Source organism: Mobula hypostoma, chromosome 2 (assembly GCF_963921235.1).
Source record: "Mobula hypostoma chromosome 2, sMobHyp1.1, whole genome shotgun sequence".
Lineage (NCBI taxonomy): Eukaryota > Metazoa > Chordata > Chondrichthyes > Myliobatiformes > Myliobatidae > Mobula > Mobula hypostoma.
In genome coordinates, this window is record NC_086098.1 from 242,135,625 (window position 1) to 242,150,003 (window position 14,379).

The window sequence follows — 14,379 nt, forward strand, 5'->3', positions numbered from 1 at the left end:
GAATAAGATTGAGAGGGATAATAAAACAACCACGATGCAATGCTGGAGCAGACTTGATGGGCCGAATGGCTAAACTGTGCTCCTCTGTCTTACGGTCTTACATCTAGAAAGCATTGAGTTTAATTTGTCACAGGGACAGTGGTCCGAATGGCCTGTTCTTTCGTCCAACAACTCTCTTTGTAACCCCCCCCCCCTCCATACGCGTCTCAGCCAGCTTGGGACCTTTTGTGGTAGTCATTTTGTGCACAGCAGGATCCCACGAGCAGCAGCAAGCTGAAGGGCGAAGGGTCGGGTGAGTGCAGGCACTGCGTTTCCACGTCAGAGTGTTGAGTGGCATCAAGGGTAGTCTGCTTCCCCTGACACCTGTCCCCAGGCTCCTCGGGAGCTCCTATAAAGACCATAAGCTATAGGAGCAGAATTAGGCCATTCAGCCCATCAAGTCTGCTCTGTTAGATTATGAAGACACGTAGTCCCCTTTTATTGTCATTTAGTAATGCATGCATTAAGAAATGAATCATTATTTCCTCCAGTGTGATATCACAAAACACAGGACAAACCAAGACTGAACAAACTGACAAAACCACATAACTATACATATAGTTACAACAGTGCAACAATACCATAACTTGATGAAGAAAGTCTGTGAGCACAGTAAAGTTCAAGGTTTCTCAAATGTCCCACATCTCACGCAGACGGGAGAGGGAAGAAAAACTCTCTCTGCCATGCCGACCACAATCTGACCCTGAGTCATCCGAAAACTTCGAGCCCTGATCAGCTCTCCGACACCAAGTACTGAGCGCCATCTCTGTCCGAACGATTCGACCTCCTTCTTGGTTGCCAAAAGCAGGCAAGGCCAGGGATTTTGAGGCCTACCCTGCGAAAGATTCCCGACCACACAGTAACGACAGCAGCGAACGGGCGTTTCAGAAATTTCTGTAGATGTTCCTCTGTGATTTCACGTCCATTCTCCATCAAATCAGAATTGTCCACGGCCCCTATTTAATAGATGCAACATCATTTTTCACCGGAGAGCTGCGCACGCCATCTTCTCCTCCTGCCGTTAGTCCATCGTGGCTGATTTATTTTCCCTCTCAACCCCATTCTCCTGGCTTCTCCCCTGAAGGCAGGTCCTGTTCCAGGACACAAAGCAGCCACAGTGTGCTGGCGTTGGAGAGGGCTCGCGTTTGATGTCTTCATGCCTGTACTTGGTGGAATTTGGAAGGATGAGTGGGCGGAGGGGAGGGGTTAGGTTCTCAGTGAAACCTACCTGAGACCGAAAGGCCTGGATTGAGAGGAAGAGGATGTTTCCTATGGTGGGGCAGGAGAAGTCTGGGACTAGAAGGCACAGCATCAGAATAGGAAGGATGTTCCTTTAGAATGAAAATGAGGAGGAATTTCTTTAGCAAGAAGGTGGTGAATCAGTGGAATTCATTGCCACACGCTGCTGTGGAGGCCAAGTGTTTGAATGTACTTAAGGCGAGAATGGGGTTGAAAGCGAAGATCAACTGTGACTGAGTGGACAGTCTCGATGGGCTGAATAGCCCTGTGTTGCTGCCGCTGTTTCTTCTTTAGCCCCATCACCCCTACTGGGGCGCGGCCCACCAACAGCAGCTCGCCAGAGTCCTCTGGCAGACGGGGTGCCGTGCCGGGTAAGGGGGCTGCTTTGTCGGGTTTTTGCTTTTCACCCCATTCTCCTACCTTCTCCTCGTAACCCTTAACCCACCTCACCAATCAAAACCATAGAGAGTGGTGGGCACGTGGAACCTGCGGCCTGGGGTGGTGGTAGGGGCAGATATATTAGGAACATTCAAAACACTCTTAGATAGGCACCTGGATGACAGAAAAATAGAGGGCTGTGTGAGGGGGAAGGGTTAGATTGATCTCAGAGTAGGTTAAAGGGTCGGAACAGTAAGTAGTGGTTAGTGTGACCGTATTACAGCTGGGGACGTTGGAGTTCAGAGTTCAATTCCGGTGACTTCTGAAGATGTATGTTCTTCTCGTGACTGTGTGGGTTTCCTCCAGGTGGTCCAGTTTCCTCCCACAGTCCAAAAACGTACAGGTTAGTAGGTTAATTAGTCACTGTAAATTGTCCTGTGATTAGTCTGGGGTTAAATAGGTGGGTGCTGGGTGGTGAGGCTCGTTGGGCCGATAGAGTCCGTTCCTCACTGTATCTCGAATTAAATATATAATACCATTCTATTTTATAATCAGCAATAACTCCAGTGAAATATACTGCTGTGCTGTCCTATTGTGGGCCGAAGGGCCTGTGTTGTGCTGTGCTGTACTGTTCTATGTTCTATGAACACTGGGTTGATGCCGTCAGGTTGGTCTGCTCTGCGCTCACGTCTCATCTTGCTCTGATCTGCAGAGTCCCTTCAACTCGGGGCTGGACTCGAGCCGGGGAACGCGGCATCACGGTCTGGTGGAGCGGGTGCAGGTCGCCAGGCTGATGTCGCCGCACAGGCGACAGATATCCTTTCCTTGGTCAACAGCTCATCGAGAACATTGCAATGGTGAAATGAACCAAATCAGAGCATGTGTGCGCTTGTAAACATTTGTCCCATTGGGTCTATACAGCTCCCAGTAACATAGTTATTCCCTCCAATTCCCTGCTCGCTGTATCTATTGCCCCAGATTTGAAACTTACATCCCCTCTAATAGTGCCAGCTAGACACTGTGAAATATCCTCTCAATCCTTCTGTCCTGCAGAGGATCGCAGCAACTTCTCCAGTCTGACTTCTCAGCTCAATGTGCGGTCCTGAAGAAGCCCCACCCCCGGGACATTCCTTTCAACACACTCTCAAGAACTCTTCAACTGATGCCCTGAGTTTTAAACAAATTTATTTCATTTATTTATTCAGTTAGTTTGTTATTTCTTTAGTAACTTAGTTACTTAGTTAGTTAAAGTATGTATTTATATACAGTGGATTCCAGTTAATTAGGACCAGCACATTTTAGCCCAATTAAGCAGCTGTCCAATTAGCTGAGGTTTTAGAGAAATAGTTAAAGTATGAAAGACACAATCTGAGTAACAAGTTGCATGTTTAAATGAAACACTGAACAAATTAGAACACTATAGTACGGCCGTACTACAAAACTGTGTATTAGTTCCTAACTGTTTTCAACACAAGTTCCTCTGGTGTACGCAATGAACAAAATCAGCGCAGGCACCTAGTACAGCTACTGGACTGCCTTTGTACAATACCATCGATGACTGCATCCTCCAAATCTTCATTGTAACATTCAAGGTGATTGTCGATATCTTCAAATTCCTTATGGTTCCTGACTTGTTGAAATAGTGAAATCGTTTCATTGTCACTCCCGACTGTTTCTTACATCACTAAGCCTTGAATGCATGAAACCACAGAGAGTAAAACAGTTCTGAATTGTCTTACTGCCTATTTCTCTGCAACTAGCCGTGACAAAAATCACTACTTCTTGAACACAAACGCAACTGGCACTATTTAAAAAACGTTCACCCTTAAGCACGACGTGGTGTCTAATGGCTACACAAATGCGGGTGACTGGCGCTAGTTAGAACCTGTTTGGCAACCGTCTCTTGTCCCAATTAAGCAGCAGTGTCCCAAATAAACAAAAGAAATTCTGGCTATTTTCTCAATTAATTTTTGTTCCTTAAAAGTTGTCCCATATTAGTGGCTGCCCCGATTAACTGATGGCCCAATTAACTAGAATCCACTGTATTTATTTATTGACTTTTTAAAAATATATTTTCACAATTTGTCTTTTTTCAACACTGGTTTTCTGTCTTAGTGTGTAGTTTTTCATTGATTCTATTGTTTTTCTTTGTTCTACTGTGAAGGCTTACAAGGAAATGAATCCTGGTGTGGTATATAGAGGCACATACACCCAGTGGCCGCTCTGTTAGGTACAGGAATAATGGAGCCCGGTGTAATCTTCTGCTGCTGTAGCCCGTCCTCTTCAAGTTTCAATGTGTTGTGCATTCAGAGATGCTCTTCTGCACACCACTGTTGTAATGCTTGTTTATTTGATTTACTTGGGGTGATATACTGCGTCCGGTGCTCCCGATGTGGCCTTTTATATATTGGTGAGACCCGACGCAGACTGGGAGACCGCTTTGCTGAACATCTACGCTCTGTCCGCCAGAGAAAGCAGGATCTCCCAGTGGCCACACATTTTAATTCCACATCCCATTCCCATTCTGACATGTCTATCCACGGCCTCCTCTACTGTAAAGATGAAGCCACACTCAGGTTGGAGGAACAACACCTTATATTCCATCTGGGTAGCCTCCAACCTGATGGCATGAACATCGACTTCTCTAACTTCCGCTAAGGCCCCACCTCCCCCTCGTACCCCATCTGTTACTCATTTTTATGCACACATTCTTTCTCTCACTCTCCTTTTTCTCCCTCTGTCCCTCTGAATATACCTCTTGCCCATCCTCTGGGTCCCCCCCGCCCCGCTTGTCTTTCTTCCCGGACCTCCTGTCCCATGATCCTCTCGTATCCCCTTTTGCCTATCGCCTGTCCAGCTCTCGGCTCTATCCCTCCCCCTCCTGTCTTCTCCTATCATTTTGCATCTCCCCCTCCCCCTCCAGCTTTCAAATCCCTTACTCACTCTTCCTTCAGTTAGTCCTGACGAAGGGTCTCGGCCTGAAACGTCGACTGCGCCTCTTCCTATAGATGCTGCTTGGCCTGCTGCGTTCACCAGCAACTTTGAAGTGTGTTATTTGATTTACTGTTGCCTTGAACCAGTCTGGCCATTCTCATTAACAAGGAGTTTTCACCCACAGAACTGCCACTCACGGGAGGTTTCTTGTTTTCGCATCATCCTCTGTAAACTCTAAGAGGCTGTTGTGTGTGAAAGTCCCAGAACAGACAGAACTAGGAGGTCCTAAGTGTCAAAAGGTGCAGTGTGACTCCCCTGGCTAAGCTGTGTGTACCTTTGCTTCTAATTCTCCTGACGTCACAATCTTAGAGGCGAGGCTACCTCTGTATCCCACACAGAAACCATGCGGCTGAACAGTGTTCCCAGAGGGTAGTCCCCTTGAGATACCCAAGCACCTCACACCTACTCTCCTCCCCCGGACAATTGCCAGCACCGTGTAAGCATGCTGTGATCTTTGAACGACGGCTTTCTCTACGTCTGGAATTTAGTTCCTTAACTGAAGAGTGCACGTTGACAGCTCCCCGTACAGCTCGGCGTACCTGTCGCCTCCCCCGGACACCAGCTGGAGAAGGTACAGTGCTGTTTTCGTTAACTTTTTAAAGATTACCTTTATTGGCCGTGTGAACTTTGAAACATACGGTGAAACATCGTTTTACATGAATAACTAAGGCGGTCCGAGGGGGCAGCCTTAATGCAAGTGTCACCACTGACACCTATCTCAGCTCGTATTGTATTTACAAACCATATTTAAGGGCGGCACGATAGCGTAGTGATTATCGCATCACTTTACAGCACCAGCAAACACTGATCGGGGTTCAATTCCCACCACTGTCTGTAAGGAAGTTGTATGTTCTCCCCGAGACTGCATGGGTTTCCTCCGGGTGCTCCGGTTTCCTCCCACGTCCCAAAGACGTAGGGGTTATGGGCATGCTATGTTAGCAGTGGGAGCATACAGCATGCCCCCCAGCACAATCTTGGGCTGTGTTGATCACTGATGCAGCACGGTGCATTTCACTGTATATTTCCATATACGTGGGATAAATAAAGTCCACCTTTATTATAGAGTTCCAGAATCTGCAACCATTGCTAAATTGGCTTACTACTGTCACTTGTGCCAGTGTACAGTGGGAAAGACTTCGCTATCTGGACCCATCGCATCAGCGCATTGAGGTTGTACACGGGAAAAGCAATAACAGAATGCAAATGAAAGTGTTACAGTTACAGAAAAACCATAGTGCAGACCAAAGAATAATATGCCAGGGCCATCAGCAAATAGATTGCAAGGCCAAGAGTCCACTTTATCATAAAGTAGGTCCCTTCAAGAGTCTGGTAACAGAGGGATAGAAGCTATCCTTGAACCCGGTGGCAGGTGCTTTCTGGCTTTAGTATCTTCTGCCCCGATGGGAAAGGGGAGAAGAGAGATTGTCTGGGGTGGGAGGGGTCTTTGATTCTACTGGCTGGTTTACTGAGGCAGTGAGAAGGGTAGACAGAGTCCATGGAGGGGAGGCTGGTTTCTGTGAGGTGCTGAGCTGCGTCCACAACTCTCTGCCGTTTCTTGTGGTCACAGGCAGAGCTGTCCGGCTGTCAACCGTGTGTGTGACCTATTTCATTTCTTCCCCTCTCAATGCAGGAATGCCTTACCCTGGTGCAACTTCCCAGCTGAGAAAGGGCATCGGTTTGGACTGACGTCGGCCCTCAACAGGTGAACTTGCTCTTGCCGTGCTCTGCAACCCTCTCTGTTTGCACGTTGCAATTTGCACTCCCTCCCCAACCCTCCTTACGTCGTCCCCCCCAACACTGCCTCCCTCACCCATATGCCGTTCCCTCCCCACCCCACCCCTGCAACCCTGTCCACCCTCTCCCCTGCAGTGCGGGGTGAGCCTGGATACCAGGACCGTGAGCCAGCAGAGACACCTCTGTCTCTCCCCGTAGTTCGAATGATTACATCGCCAATCACACCATTCTTGAGAGCTGGGTACAATCCCAACAGCACAGCCCATGTGGAGCCTTCTCGCTCTCCCTGTGGCCCCAGGCGGCCTTCTTTTCTCACAAAAATATACTTATTCCAATGTCTACGTTACTACTCTGGGGAGCCACAGTCCGTAGTGGTTAGCACAACACTACAACAGCTCGGGGCAATCCAGACTTTGGAGTTAAATTCCAGTGCCATCTGTGAGGAGTATGTATGTTCTCCTGTGAAGTGTGCGGATTTCCTCTGGACGCTCTGGTTTTCTCCCACGTTCCGAAGGAATTGTCCTGTGATTAGGCTAAAGTTAAATAGGTGGGTTGCTGGGCAGTGCAGGTCGTTGGGCCGGAAGGGCCTGTTCTACATTGTATCCCTAAATAAATAAACAGAACCGATCATAAACTAGATAAAAAATGTACCCATCCTCATCTGGGATGCCATGTATCTCCTGCAGTGCCCAATAGTCATGGAACACCACTGTGTGTGTGAGTGTGTGTGTGTGTGTGTGTGTGCCTGCGAGTCTCTGTGTTAGATGTCTTCCCATTTCATTCCCCTGCCCCTTCTGCCCCCACCCCCCTCACCCTTCCCTCCTCTTGCACGTAATATCCACTCACCCCCTCTTCCTCTCTTTCTGCAGCCTCCCTCCCTCTCCCTCTGACTGACTCTGACAGTGAATAAATTCAAATGAAAGTGTGATTATCACTGTCTATAGAACGGTCAGTTCCCTGGGGTGGGGGGGAGGTGGTCACTGTTCTCCCCCACCGTACCCATTGTGACTGCATGCTCCCTCTTAAAGGACAGATGGGCACAAATGTATCCTTGGAAGAGGGGCAGGCAGTCGGCCCTGGCAGAGCCCTCGACAGTCCGCCAACTAGTCCTGTGAATGGCCATTTGGTCAGGCCCAGGATCAAGCCCGCCAGTAAATCCTCCTCGCAACCTGCCCCCTACGGCACTGGGTGCCTGTATCATGAGGCAGGGCTGAAGTATAATCCCCCCCACACACACACACCCAACACCCTTTCACTAGCGTTTACCTATACAGTGACTTGTATACAGTATACTTTGATAATAAATTTACTTTGAACTTTGAACTCTCTGCACAGAACCAATTCGGACTCTGCGCTCCATACAAGTGTGAACAATCCCAGTGTCACATCTCCCTTCACCAGCACCGGACAGCCGTCACTGGGTCACACCAGGAAAAGTGGTGAGTGTTGAAGGGCTATGAGCATCACCATCTCCATCGTTCCTTTGAGCCACTTCACCCCAACCCCTTACCCATCCCCGGGTGCTTAGTCCTTAGACACCAGCCCAATGCCAGTGGAACTCCCGCCGATGCCGCCTGCTGCCCCTCGCACCTCCTCCTGTGTTTCCTTCCACAATCCCCAACCTCTTCATGTCATGAAACGGGACTTGGTCGTACAAAGGGTTCACAGCGGAGTCGCTGCTTCCACAGATCTGTTCTGTTTGGGTGGGAACATTTCTGCAGCACAGCCAAAACATGAGGGGAAGAATCAAGGGTCCCTGTGTTAACATTTCCCACATCAGACATTTCCAGAGTCAGACACAGAGTGAAGCTCCCTCTACACCGTCCCATCACTCACTCCTGGGGTCAGACACAGAGCGAAGCTCCCTCTACACCGTCCCATCACACACTCCCAGGGTCAGACACAGAGTGAAGCTCCCTCTACACTGTCCCATCACACAGTCCCATGGTCAGACACAAAGTGAAGCTCCCTCTACACCGTCCTATCACACATGACCGTTGGGCTTTGCAGGGGGTTATTGCCATCATTGACAGAGATGGAAACATTTTGGTTTAATGAGTATTGTCTATCTGTAGTGAAGTAATTGTGTTAGTCACTGTTTTGTATATATAACACTGAATTTGTAATAAAGATATTTTGTATGGAAAAAGAAATTTAAAGAAAGTATCAGACACAGAGTGAAACTCCTTCCACACCGTCCCATCACACACTCCCGGGGTCAGACACAGAGTGAAACTCCCTCCACACTGTCCCATCACATATTCAGGGACCTAGGGGAGGGGAGCAATCTCTATTATTTATCTGCCTATTACTACCAGTTTCATTTTGTCTTTGTACGATTAATCAGTCTTTGTGTGTAGTTTTTCACTGATTCTTTTGTACTTCTTTGTTCCACTGTGAATGCCTGCAAGAAAACGAATCTCAGGGTGGTATTTGGTGACATTCACATACCTCTTATAATAGAATTTACTTTGAACTTTGAACTGGACAGTTCAGTAAGAAGGTTGGGACATGAACCATGGGCCAACTGGCCTTTTGCAGTTTCCTGGAATTCCACGAGCCCGGGTCATGGTCTCTTTTTGCTTTGTTCAGGTCTGGCAGATGGAGACCTGGATAACCTCAGTAAAGGTGAGTGTGGGAGAACAACTTACCACTGAACTACGGCCACCACCACCCCCCACCCCACCAACAGCTACCCGCTTCTCATTGCTGTCATCGGGGAGGAGGTACGGGAGTCTGAAGACACACTCTCGATGGTTCAGGAACAACTCCTTCACCCCCCCCCCCCCCCCGGCTATCACACTATCAGATTTCTGAATGGACAGTGAGCCCATGTACACTATGTTTGCTCTCTACAATACAACAGATTTCACAGCATACTGTACATCAGTGATGATAAACCTGATTCTGTTTTCCCTCCACCCAGCAGTGTGTGGGATGGGGCAGTGAAGCCAAGGCAAGTGGAGTTTATTGATAGATAGATAGATATACTTTATTGATCCCGAGGGAAATTGGGTTTCGTTACAGCCGCACGAACCAAGAATAGAGCATGAATATAGCAATACAAAAACCACAAACAATCAAACAACAAAATGCAAACTATACCAGATGAAAAATAAGTCCAGGACCAGCCTATGGGCTCAGGGTGTCTGACCCTCCACGGGAGGAGCTGCAAGTTTGATGGCCACAGGCAAGAACGACCTCCCGTGCCGCCCAGTGTTGTATCTCAGTGGAATGTGGCCGAAGTCCAACAGTAAAAAGTTCAATATCTGTTCTACAAACATGTTCCTCGATCGTAATATGACCCAGATTGCACCATCCATTGTTAACCAGAACAGCAAGCCCCCAACTCCTTTACGCTTACCGCTCTCAGTGCACTTCCGGTCAGCCTGAACGGTCTGGAAGCCGTCCATGGAGAAGTTTTGATCGGGTATGTCCTCGTGCAGCCCCGTTTCAGTGAAACACATAACACTGCACTCCCGAAATGTTCTCTGACGCCTGGCTAGCACCGTGAACTCGTCCATTTTATTACCCACCGAACTCCTCTTCTCCATAAGTCTCTGTTGTCTCGACCAGGTCCTCTTTCCTCGCCTTTGTGATCCCCCTCTGCGTCCTCTGTGTGTTTTTCTCCAGATTTCAGCAGGGGTGTCCGCCGCTCTGCTCGCTAAACCGGCCGGCATAAGCGCAAGCAGCTGGTCCCTGGAGTAAACAATACGACCATGCTTCTGTCCCGCTAATGAGAGCGCTAAAAACCCAAATAAAACTCTTTCTACTGGCATGTTAGAGAAGGTGCAGCTTCGTGTGAGCAAGTACAGCGTGGTGCAGGTACCACGAGAAACTTGTCTGGTGGAGCTTCACAGACACTTCATTACAAGTTATACATGTTATTGATGAAGTGGACATGGAGAGGATGTTTCCAGTAGTGGGGGAGTCTCAGACCAGCGGGCAATCAATACAATCCAAGTCTGACTGACATTCAGATACATGAATACCCATGAATACAGCAAAATGAGACAGCGTTACTCCGGGGTCACGGTGCTGGAACACAACACCAGCAGCCACACACAAGAACATGTTCACGGAATAACAGAGTCCCAACGCCCCCTCCCCCCCCACCCACCTTGCGAGACCGCAGTTTGATACCCCGTCCTCGCACATACAAGTCAACAAACTCAGAGTATTGGACTGAATTGACTTTATTTCTTACATCCTTCACACACAGGAGGAGTAAAATCTTTACGTTACATCTCCATCTAAATGTGCACGTGCAATTTATAGTAATGAAGAATAACTTATAATAAATAGAACAGTCAACAGTCAACACTCAAATCAGTGTGAGTTAATCAGTCTGATGGCCTGGTGGAAGAAGCTGGGCCTGGTTTTTATGCTGTGGTACCGTTTCCCGGATGATAGCAGCTGGAATAGATTGTGGTTGGGGTGACTCAGGTCTCCAATAATCTTACGGGCCCTTTTTTCACACCTGTCTTCGTAAATGTCTTGAATCATGGGAAGTTCACAACTATAGATGTGCTGGGCTGTCCACACCACTCTCTGCAGAGTCCTGTGATTGAGGGAAGTACAGTTCCCATACCAGGCAGTGATGCAGCCAGTCAGGATGCTCCCAATTGTTCCCCTGTAGAAAGTTCTTAGGACTTGGGGACCCATACCAAACTTCCTCAACCGCCTGAGGTGAAAGAGACACTTCTGTGCCTTTTTCACCACACAGCTGCTATGTACCGACCACGTGAGGTCCTCGGTGATGTGGATGCCAAGGAACTTGAAGCTGTTCCCCCTCTCAACCCCAGATCCATTGATGTCATTGATGCCCGTCTCCATTCCAATAAAATGTAATGACGCAGAATATGCATGTATATAGCCTAGACCGCCTCCCCCAGCCCACCGATATCATCTGTCTTACGCTTGCTAGGCGACACCGCAGCTTTGAGACCCAGTCCTTGCACATGAGGAATTTGTGTGAAAATCTACCAATGCAGAATATGCATGTATATAGTCCAGACCTCCCAGCACAGCCTCAGCCCACCAATAGAATAGAAGGACATCCTTTTAGAACAGAGATGTGGAGTAATTTCTTAGTCAGAGAGTGGATGAATCTGCTGAATTCATTGCCACAGTCGGCTGTGGAGGCCAAGTCATTGCATATATTTAAAGCGGAGGTTGATAGGTTCTTGATTAGTCAGGGTGTTGACGGTTACGACGAAAAGGGGTTGAGGTGGAAAATAAATCAGCAGTGCAGATGGGCCAAATGGCATCCAGTGTCTTTTAGTCTTATGGAAGTATTGTTCCTGATCTGGGTGGTGTGGGCCTTCAGGCTTTTCTACCTCCTGCCTGACGATGGCAGCTAGAAGAGAGCATGGACAAGTGGTGTTGATTGAAGCCGCCCTTGTCGTTGACGATCGGCGTGCATGCAGGAATGGTGAGGTCCTGCACAGGAGGGTTCTCATCTCCGCCTCTCTCTTCTCAGGCTTCTCCTATTCCGCCTCACCCCAGGATAACCTTCAGGATGAGGATCAGACACTGCCAAAGGGGCTGTGGGATACCCAGAAGGTGAGGCATTCTGTGACTGATCTCCCGGACACATTCAGGCACTGTGTTATCGAGTTCGCTCAAGGAACAAAACAAAAAATGACCAACTCTCTTTTGGTTTGCAGATACAGAGTGTGGCATCCCGACCCAAGTCCTGTGAAGTTCCTGGCATCAAGTAAGTGAGAAGGGGATGTGGAGGTCCGACACTATCTGTACTCCGTGGGGTAGCCCAGGAGTGTGTGATGGGACAGTGTGGAGGGAGCTTCACTCTGTCTGATCCTGGGAATGTGAGATGGAACAGTGTGGGCAGAGCTACATTCTGTGTCTGACCCTGGGTTTGTGATGGGATGGTGTAGAGGGAGCTTCACTCTGTGTCTGACCCCGGGAGTGTGTGATGGGACGGTGTGGAGGGAGATTGACTCTGAGTCTGACCCTGGGAATGTGTGATGGGACAGTGTGGAGGGAGCTTCACTCTGAGTCTGACCCCGGGAGTGTGTGATGGGACGGTGTGGTTGGAGCTTCACTCTGTGTCTGACCCCGGGAGTGTGTGATGGGACGGTGTGGTTGGAGCTTCACTCTGTGTCTGACCCCGGGAGTGTGTGATGGGACGGTGTGGAGGGAGATTGACTCTGAGTCTGACCCTGGGAATGTGTGATGGGATGGTGTAGAGGGAGTTTCACTCTGTGTCTGACCCCGGGAGTGTGCGATGGGACGATGTGGTTGGAGCTTCACTCTGTGTCCGACGATGGGAGTGTATTGAAGAGTCCTGATGAAGAGTTTTGGCCTGAAATATGAACTGTTCATTTTCCTCCATAATATCTGCCTGATCTCTGAGTTCCTCCGGTGTGTAGGCATGTGTTATAAGGGTGACATAGCCCAGGCACAGTTCTGACCTCTCCCTTTCTGGAAATATAGAGTCCTGTGTCCACATTGTGCTCTGCCCTTCTGATCTGTTTGGGAATGGTTGAGGTCCCAGGTGAGGAGTGGCTGCAGGGGTTGGGGTGAGAGTTTTGGAACAATCAAAGGGAGAGAAATGATGCCTTTTCTGTCCATCTCAACAGCAAAGGCCGCCTGCTATTCTCTGAACCTGGGACGCTCGTGACACAGGAGGGCCTGGAGGAGTCAATGGCATGGTCTCCACCTGCCCAGCTGAAGGAGGACATGTGGAGGCGAGGCAACAAGATGAGGCAAGTGAATGAGATGGCGAAGACGGGTTCAGTTATTGCTCTGCTTTCCCATCCCTTTCCCATTGTTGGCTCAGGGCCATTGACTTGATTCAGGTGGGAAATGGATGCCCCTCATCCCCTAGTGGATGGGAGGGTTCTGGGACACCCACTGCCCTCTGCAGGATCGGAGTATCCCCCTGGCCTGGGACGTATTCCACCCCCTGCTGGATTGCAGGAGTAACTGCATCTCCTGGAGTGTGAGACACGCACCCCCTGCGGGATGGGAGAGGTAACCACAATCCCTCACCTGAGACACACCCCCCCCTCTGATGGGTCGGGGATGTAGCTGTACCTCCTCATCTGGGATGCACCTCATCCTCCGCTGGATGGGAGGGGTAGCTGCAGTCCTTTGCCTGGGACGCAGCCACACTCTGTGAGCCCGGAAGGGTAACTACACTCTCTGGAATGAGACACGCCCCAACCCCCTCGGCTGCCGTTAACCAAGCCTGTTGTTTCACAGCCTCTTCCCATCGCCGGATGCGGCTGCCGGCATGTCGCACGTCGCCGGGGCGCTGAACACGGGTGGCTCCCTGCCGGACCTCACCAACCTGCACATCCCATCGCCACTGCCCACTCCGTTGGACCCCGAGGAGTCCGCCCACGCTGGCATCAGTGGCGGCAGCAGTACCGGCAACCTGGCCAGTAGTGTCGGCCAGCGGGGGCTCAGCACTTCACTCAGGGTGGCTTCCGGCTTCGATGGCGCAGGTAGGAGAGAAAGTTTCACCCCCTGCCCTTTTCATCCCGGCAAGTCCATGCTGCCTCATCGGGTTGAGCAGGGAAATCCGATTTATCCCAATTATCTCTCACACCCTTCTTCACCCATTGCCCCAACACACAAACCTACAGTTGGTATCTGGATCCTGCCACTCCCACCACAGTTCTACCTCACTTCTCACCGTCTATTCCTCTCCCCCTGCCGCCCTTTACCCTTTACCTTCCCCCCTCCTTCCCATCCAATTACTTGTTCTTCACCCCCCCACCCATCTCAGACCCTCCCCACCCCTTCTCCCCCAAGAGCAGAATCATGAGGAAGTTCCCAATTGGCATGCTTCCTTCCCCCTCCCCTCTCCACAACAAGGACTCACAGATCTGGAAAGTAGGACAGAAGTTCTCATGTGACAGAACAGAACAGTGTGGAGGGAGCTTCACTCTGTGTCTGACTCAGGGAGTGTGTAATGGGATGGTGCAGTAGAGAAAGCTTCACTCTGTGTCTGACCCCTTTTTT

At 49.6% G+C, this 14,379-nt stretch overlaps 1 protein-coding gene across 3 annotated transcripts in view; it reads left to right on the forward strand.

Annotated features, from left to right (window-relative positions):
- LOC134342999 (CREB-regulated transcription coactivator 2-like) overlaps positions 1 to 14,379 on the forward strand; it is a 51,579-nt gene that overhangs the window by 15,952 nt on the left and 21,248 nt on the right. For 2 of the 3 annotated variants that reach the window (XM_063041783.1, XM_063041785.1), the window contains exons 3-11: positions 2,369 to 2,470; positions 5,160 to 5,221; positions 6,281 to 6,352; positions 7,720 to 7,823; positions 8,977 to 9,012; positions 11,867 to 11,949; positions 12,054 to 12,103; positions 12,990 to 13,115; positions 13,615 to 13,859. In XM_063041783.1, coding sequence (XP_062897853.1) covers positions 2,369 to 2,470; positions 5,160 to 5,221; positions 6,281 to 6,352; positions 7,720 to 7,823; positions 8,977 to 9,012; positions 11,867 to 11,949; positions 12,054 to 12,103; positions 12,990 to 13,115; positions 13,615 to 13,859 — 880 coding nt within the window. The remainder of the gene's footprint in view (positions 1 to 2,368; positions 2,471 to 5,159; positions 5,222 to 6,280; positions 6,353 to 7,719; positions 7,824 to 8,976; positions 9,013 to 11,866; positions 11,950 to 12,053; positions 12,104 to 12,989; positions 13,116 to 13,614; positions 13,860 to 14,379) is intronic. The other variant, XM_063041784.1, reaches the window with a different exon arrangement.